Raw genomic sequence first — 8,060 nt, 5'->3', positions numbered from 1 at the left:
TGTAACTCAATAAATATATATCCTGTGGTTCTGTTTGACAACATTTTTCTTTGATATACTAGAGAAAACCACAGCTCAAAATTTTCCTATTCAATTCTGGACCATATCACACATCTGGTCACTTTTGTGGTTAGCCTTTACTGTTTTTTTGGAACCCCTAGTTCATTGCAATACCGGGCATATAATATAGGTAAGGGGCTTCAGTCCCAACTTCAAGATACAAACATGACATCAATTATGCTAGGCCACAAGAGATTGTTCCAAATGTTTCTTTGCTTGTTTGTTTTGGAATCTTCTATTCATGTTAGAAAGTGTTTGTGGCTGAATGTATTGAGTTTGGTAATGGTCTCTACCAAGTTTTTGCATCACATTCAAAGCCAGATACAACAAAACCACAAAAGTATGAGATATAGCTACATAATTTCATGCTTTATAAGTTTAAACCTCACTAATATAGTACTAGAAACATAGACTGCACAGCTACAACTTCTACTGCTAAAACCTTCTGCACATTTTCTAAATCTGTAAGGGATTAAGAAAAAACTGACGTCATTCTAAAGGCTTGACTGCTCAAACGGCACCCTCACGAACAATTGACCATGCAGAGTTACAACAGCTGAGGTTTGATGAGGATCAATTCTTGAAGGCAGACTCACAACCTGGATCACAAATTCAACGAAGATCTTCATATTAACTTTATATTAGTAGCTTAAAATTTGAAACGTAATCACTAATATGCAGCAAAAAATAATGAACAGTTCTTGTTCTGGAGAAAACTGTAAAATTATAACAAACGGAACACTAAAAGTGCTTTGGCGAGAAAGATAAAAAGAGGCCACATGCAGCGATGACAGTAGTATTATTAGTATGGCAGTCACAGAATATATAAGTTTGATTTGGATAACCAAGACTATTGATATTAAATCCGTTCAAAGATTTTGCCATCGTATGTTATTAAAATTATTCAACTTTAATCTATCTATATTCATTATTAGATTTGCATTCGTACCTTTTTAAAGGAAGAAACACCCCAAGGATTGTCAAGCTGCTCTGGTTGACCAGATATAACCAGGCGACCAGCTGGATCAGATTGTACCCGAACCTAAATCCATAATGAGCTAATTGTATCAGACCAAATCGAATTGTAAGGTGCGCCACGCCTTTTAATAAGGGGGCTCTACTTATTAGCAAAAAAGACCAGAGCATGACACGACAATTTCCCCTGTTAATTTACACATGTTAAACAAAAAGAAATTTAAGAAGTTAGAAAAAATGGATGTTTGGTGGTATAGGAACAATACATGAATGGTTTACAAAAAGCAATAAAAAACCACAGTTGACTTCCCACAGTGAAGAGCTTTATAACCTCAGATAAACGACAGAGAATTAACAGGGGGAGATAGGAAAGTATTATATTAGCTGGAAAAGAGACTGCAAATTTAAAAAAAAAGAAGAAAATCTGATCTTTTAATAACACGACAGAATGATTTTCTAATTCAAACATATCTGAATGTTTTTGTAAAAATGCCACTTACATCTACAGGATTGACATAGCCAAACTGTTAATGCAACAAACAACTTCACAAATGGCGAATATAGGTCAAGCAATTGTCTAATATAAATTGGTTTAAGTTCAAATAACCACTGCTCTTAAAAGATGTAGTAGATAATCCCCAAAATTACATAGAATAACCAATATTAGTTGTATGAAAATAATTAATGTTTGGTAAAAGTCTAACTATCGCTCAATGTTAGAATGTAGTTGGCCCAAATCAACATCACCATTTAAAAATGAGAACATTTGCCATTTGATAGTACTGGGGATATAAAATCATAAAAGTAAAAAATAACAGATTACGCGATCTTGAAAGAAAGTGTTTAATTGTACTTCTGTTAATTATTGTACATCTCTAAACTGAATGATAAAAACAAGTTTATCATCATCCAAACACTCAAAACCCCATTACATCTCCCACTTAAAAATTAAAGTCATTACAAACACAAACATGTTATATTACACAAAAGAGATGGTGATCACAAAGTGTTTGAGATAACTATTACCTCTTCACGCAAAAGCCCAGGAACCAAAGCATACACCTCAAAGCAATCCTTCTGTACAGTCCATTTTCAAGCCGGGTTAAATGTATTAAAAGACTGATAAACTCCCTTAACTCTGTCATGATTGATCACTCACTAAATTGCCAAACAAATAATACAGCAGACAAACTTACAGTTCTCTGCACATTAATCTTCACCCAATCAGCAGGGGGGCCAACATCCACAACCGTGTTGTCCAATCTGAGAAATTCATATAGGGTTAAGTTGCCTTCATCAAAAAGGTTGAATGTAATTAACTGGGTTTATCAGTAAGAGTCTTTAACTTCAAAAGAAAGTTTCAGTAAATGAAACAATTTTTTAAACAGAAAACATTCATTTATTACCCATACGTTACATACTTTTGTAAGTATCAAGTAACACTGTACCAGAACACTATATAGCAAATAAAAAAGCCAAGTGAGTAACATGATATCTCAACTGTGGTAATAAAGCTTTCATGCGTGCAACTTTAACAGCACGTTCAACTGGAGATGGCTTCTTACGCTTCAGTAAACCTAATTAGCCAACACAATAGTCAAGAAAAAGAACAAAAAAAAAGATAGACAATAGATAATTTTTTATACTAGAACTTGATGCAAATTGTACCAATGCTTTGCTTGTCTCTCTTCATCATTGAACTTGAAGTCTTATCCTACAAATATTTAAATATCAATACATAAAATTATGTTCAAGTCAGCAATACACCTAACAAGCATTTCAGAAAGTATTTTGAATTTTCACTATGATATGATGGATCATAAATACATAAGACTATACCTTGATGATTGGATCCCCAACCTCGCCATTACCAAGAAGACGCTGAGAATGCCAACCCTGCATTGCTCGAGCCGCTGCATCTCGCCTGGCCCTTCCTGATCCAGTAGTTTGAATTTGACTGATCTACAAGGAAGAGTCTCATATAGTTAAAACACTTGAAACACTAAGGGAAGGGAGAGTAAGTTCACTATAAGTCCAACTGGATACAACCAACACAACTAATTAGTAAAATATTGAAAATTGAATCTAAATGTGTTAAACACGTGGTTTAATGAGGAAACAGGCTTTTGACCATTAAATTCAACTTGCAACATCAAAACTTTAAGTCTTGCGAGGCTGAGTTCTCATTGATCTGAGTGTAAATACAGTTAAGCGATTCAAACAGAAAATTCGAAGGTTTTAACCAAATTCATAAACACGTCGTATTAAATTATATAGGGTACCAGTTTTTCACTAGAAACGGGTTCTGCACAAGAAGCATCATTAAAAGGCAGCTCCCCCATGCTCATCTTATATCTCTCGTATTCAAGCAATGCCTGCAACAATCTTGTATCAGCGAATTGATAATTTTACATTCCTAATCACTACAAGTCTACAACCAGCAAAAGCTACTTTAAACAAATTGGGACCATGTGCATTTGCAAATGAACTCTCTAAACAAAATTAAAGCATGACAGAAATAATATATAATAGCAGTGCCTAATGTGAAATGTTTACCAACTATCAACAGAGAGGAAACAAAAAAAATTATTGTGTTCTGACCAACTAGAGAAATAAGTTTATCCGTGTGTAAAATACCAAGAATGACTAAAAGCGTGGTTTTAAATATATAAACTACAAGACAGTATAAAGTCAGTAACAAAAAAACTGAATCCTATCAATCAATGTTCTAGGAAAATCTAGTCTTGCCGAAATTATTCTGGCTTCATCGTACATTTGTCTCGACACGTGTATATGTAATTCTAAACATGAGCCTACAACCCTTCCACAAGTTGAGTCCAAAAATATCGACTTCTGCATGGAACTCACAACAGAGATGATCAATCAAGAGAACAAAAATAAGCTCCTCTTCCAGTGCTCACTCGACTCTTTTCAGTCTCTCATAGCTATCATATAAATTTAGTTGGTTCTCAGGCAAGCTAGTTTTTCTGTTTTGGTAAAGGGTTTTACGCTAGCTAATTGATATTAATCACAAAAAATGGCTACAATACATGATAGGACTGACATCAATAGCTAATATGAGACATGCCTCATATTAAAAACATAAGAACCAAAAGACCTAATAACCAGTATAACAATCTACACATGGCTAGCTTATAAGATAATTACTATGAGCTAGTTTCCAAGGATACTCATGTAGTTGTTGCTTCATACGAGTTCTTAAGCGTCATATTCATGTCAGATTTTCTTTCAAAAGGCAGTGTTTGTTGATTCAAGCACTTCCTTCGGGATAAAAGTTCAAGTCGGGTATGGGTCATCTTGAAGGTTCGAGTTTAAAACACTATAATGATACTTTGATCAGGTCGCAATTTCAATACATTGTCTATGGACGTCAATGGTTCAACCGATGTTATTATCCATCTAGGCTCAATAGGTCTCTCATTGGCATTTCAATAAAATTCAACAGTTTGTGACCTCTTGTATTCGTGGTTAAAAAGACACTTTGCCTCCACCATCAGAGTGTCATGGATCACAAAGGGACAAAAATCAGTATATCCTCTTACTTTGCAAAGTATTGTAGCAATAACACCTAAATACGAAGAAAGGTAGAAATCTTGACAAGAATGGAAATACCTAGCCCTCATAATCTACCTACTCTAGTCATAGAGCTAAAAACCATCTGCAAATGAAAATACTGATGCAAGAAAAAATCAAGAAAACAAGTTAAAAGAAGCAATAATCTTCAAAGAGTAATACCCAAGACGTAGACATCTCACCAAAGATTAACATATAACTCAAAACAATCTCAGAACTCAAAACTTAGATGATATGGCTTTGGGCCAACAAAACAATATTCAAAACCTAGTTCCTAATATGGTATGAAACCAACAAAACTACGGAAACACAACAAAACAAAATACCAAAAAATGAACCAGTGCCATTTTTATTCCTATACGAATATACTTATCCGTATTGAGTAGGCATGAGATTTCAGTTGTCCAAACATATTCTAGACCTTCCTTTCAGATGCTAAATTTTGAATTTGGCAATCAAGTTCTGGTTGGTGAACTCACGTTTCTATTGATGACATTCTAAGATTACGATGATCTTAAGAATACAGCTATAACCAGGGGTGCAACAGGAATTATTGAGCCTAAGATTGTAGAATATTTCATAAACTTCCCCACTGGTACATTTAGTACATATAGCCTTATTTTAACATCAACTTCTTTAGCGATAGATTTATACACACCTCACTAAGAGAATTAAAGTAAGCGGCACAAACACAACTCTGTTGAATTTCAATACTGAACGTAAAGGATACTTTAGCATGAAATTGCAATGCAAAGACGAGAAACGGTTAAATTTCATTGAATTAGTGCAATTGTGAGCATACTCAAGAAACTAAACAATCACCTTCTCATAAAAACACCGGAATGTCCATGAGACAGTAGTACATGTCCTGTCCAAAATAAAAAAAAAATAAGTATTAGATTCTGAGAGTAGTCTGCCTACAAAAAACTTACGGAAGTAATCAGAAACTACAAGTAAAATGATGTATGCAAAAAAAAAAGCAATATAACATTCACTGTTTATTTAGTTAACTGAAAGCAAAAGAGTATGAAATGCAAAAATGGTGCAATCGCTATGTTCTTAACCCATCATATCCTTCCACACATGTGGAACAAACATAAAGGTATACGATACGATATGGCCTCTAAGAGTATACTATAGGCTATGTTCAGAGTAAGTCAGTAAACAACATTGTTATAAATTTATGGCAATGCCAAACAACCGTTTTAGGACATGGCCAAAGAATCATTTCAATACTGACAGAGAAGACTACGATAATGATGAGTCACCAAATGAAAAACCAGCCAGTCACTTTAATATAAAAGGTATGAAAAAGAGACAAGGAGAGAAAGTAAAATGGAGATGGACTATATGATAAAGACTGTACACTAAAGTTACACAGCCGAGAATCAAAATAATTATATAGAAAAATAAATCCAATAGGCTACATTAGGATGAAAGAACCAGCAACTTAGATAACACGCAAATTTCTCAGGTACCTGCTTTTTTATTGAATTATGAATACACTTATACAGCTATACACATGTGATACAAGGTTTTTTAATGAAAACATTTGCAGTCATACAAGGTGGATATATGTATACCAACGAAAATCACTTTAATGCTTACTTCGGGGGTTTAAAAGCATCTCCTATTGTTCGCCACACCTTGCATGAGGTCACCTACAGTATGCAAACACGTAAAAATGTAATTAAAACATTCATATAAAGCTTACACAAAATCATAGCAGGTATCTTACGACTGTTAAGCAAATGTGCATATGGTCTTACAAGCATGGGAATTCATATCAGAGAAGTCAAATTGAATAGTGCCTAACAAGAAACGTGTAGCAGAATAAGCACAGAAATAACTTATCATAGTCTTACTTCGTTAGATCAAACTCCTAGGTTACTCAAACAAGTACTAAAAAAACCTACATATAAACAGAACTTCCAGTGTTTGCAATGACAGAGTTGAAAGCTTTTACATGAAAGTCCCTACCAACAACAACAAAAGCCAACACCATATGCCCTTAAAAAAAACCATTCCACACAGGACACTAAAACAACAAGAACAGATATCATCATTAGCTACACATGAGAAATACCATCCAGGTATGACCCTGACCGTAGTGACCGATATTATACTTATCGGAAAAAATTACATTAAATGCTTCACCAACCATATGCAGACATACTTAAAACCTTTGAATCCACAACTGCAATACAAAAAACAAAGAACAAAAGGTTGACCCAAAAACTAATTCTGGTATCTTTAGACCAAACCAAATACATGAGCACTCAGACCACCATCAAGATGTCCTAATGGTCAGTCATCCTAGTATTCTCACAAGACGTCTCAGGTTCAAACCTCCTAAGGTAACCATCTTCGGGGCGGCAAAGAAAAGGGTTCGGAAACAGTCACAGTGAAAACCCAGTAAGACCATGTACATCTAAGTCGAAGACTCGCCCTTCCCAGCTGAACTGAACACGGAAAACCACCTATGATTTACTAAAGGGGCGATCCCGAATCTAGAACTAGTACTAATACTAAAAATGAGCTACAATAGACAAGTTAAAATTATAGAAGAAATCATACATAATCGTAGCCACCGAGCCTTATAACCGATCTCCATAACCTGACACACAAAAAAACAACAAAATTAACAATATATATATAAACCAATGTGTATACATATAAATGTTTTTTTTTTTTTTTTTTTTTTTTTTTTTGTAAAAAAAGGGCACAAACCTAAGTAAATTTAAATATTCTCCATAAAACTTAGGAGGTCTAAAATCCAAACCCCTCTGTTTATGAAAAGCTTCAAGTTCTTTTATAAACAAAGCTTGTTCTTCTTCGGTCCCACATTCATCTTCTTCTTCATTACTATTACTATTCCCCCCATTCCCCTGCAACAAAAATGAAAAAGATTTCTTCTTTTTTATTCTTTCGTCTGCCACGTCATCGTCGTCGTCATCCTCTGCCACGTCATCTTCATCCTCCCTTTTTGCTGGTTTCATCGACATCGTCATCAGTTCTTCTTTGTTACCACTTCCTGCCGGAGAATGAGATACGTCGCCGCCGGTGCCGGATTTTATTCCGTTCTCGTCGCTAGGTTTGTCTTCTTCAGGTAACATCGTATATTGATTTTTGGGAATTTTAAGGCTCAGCTTCTATTGTTGTTTTGTAAACCCTAATAAGTCAAATTAAATTAATAAATAGATAGATTTTAACAAAATATATAATTTTTGTGTCCCAGTGAAACTGAGAATATAGGTGAGGTGGCGGTAGATTTAATTTGTTGGCGAGTGACGACGGATATAGTTTACCCACCCATATACGTTTTTACTTTTCACATACTGTAATTACCGGCAATTGAAGATTTTGTGACAAATGGTACCAACTAGTTACCAATGCTTCTAGTCTGCAAAAATCTCTCTTAAACACAAATC

The 8,060-nt window shown here is 34.6% G+C and overlaps 1 protein-coding gene across 1 annotated transcript; it reads right to left on the bottom strand.

The window, feature by feature from the left end:
- Positions 1 to 255: 255 nt before the first annotated feature.
- LOC122610105 (AT-rich interactive domain-containing protein 5-like) lies at positions 256 to 7,821 on the bottom strand. Its single transcript, XM_043783099.1, has 12 exons — positions 7,360 to 7,821; positions 7,207 to 7,246; positions 6,238 to 6,290; positions 5,452 to 5,497; positions 3,318 to 3,410; positions 2,875 to 2,997; positions 2,704 to 2,749; positions 2,537 to 2,612; positions 2,232 to 2,298; positions 2,062 to 2,112; positions 1,010 to 1,102; positions 256 to 659 (listed from the first exon to the last, which is right to left on the bottom strand). Exons 1-12 carry the CDS (start codon positions 7,743 to 7,745, stop codon positions 555 to 557), a joined length of 1,179 nt encoding a protein of 392 aa, XP_043639034.1. The 5' UTR covers positions 7,746 to 7,821; the 3' UTR covers positions 256 to 554.
- Positions 7,822 to 8,060: the final 239 nt, after the last annotated feature.

This window comes from Erigeron canadensis, chromosome 8 (assembly GCF_010389155.1).
Source record: "Erigeron canadensis isolate Cc75 chromosome 8, C_canadensis_v1, whole genome shotgun sequence".
Classification (NCBI taxonomy): Eukaryota; Viridiplantae; Streptophyta; class Magnoliopsida; order Asterales; family Asteraceae; genus Erigeron; species Erigeron canadensis.
Note: the sequence above shows the minus strand (reverse complement) of the source record. Positions and strands in the feature narration are given on the sequence as shown.

Bases quoted from the DNA above. Each gene is read 5' to 3' on its own strand.
- LOC122610105 (XM_043783099.1), bottom strand. From the start codon at position 7,745: ATGTTACCTGAAGAAGACAAACCTAGCGACGAGAACGGAATAAAATCC. The intron at 3,411-5,451 runs GTGATTGTTTAG...AGATTGTTGCAG, and splicing joins TCCGGTGTTTTTATGAGAAG to GCATTGCTTGAATACGAGAG. The intron at 2,113-2,231 runs GTAAGTTTGTCT...TGGACTGTACAG, and splicing joins AGATTAATGTGCAGAGAACT to AAGGATTGCTTTGAGGTGTA.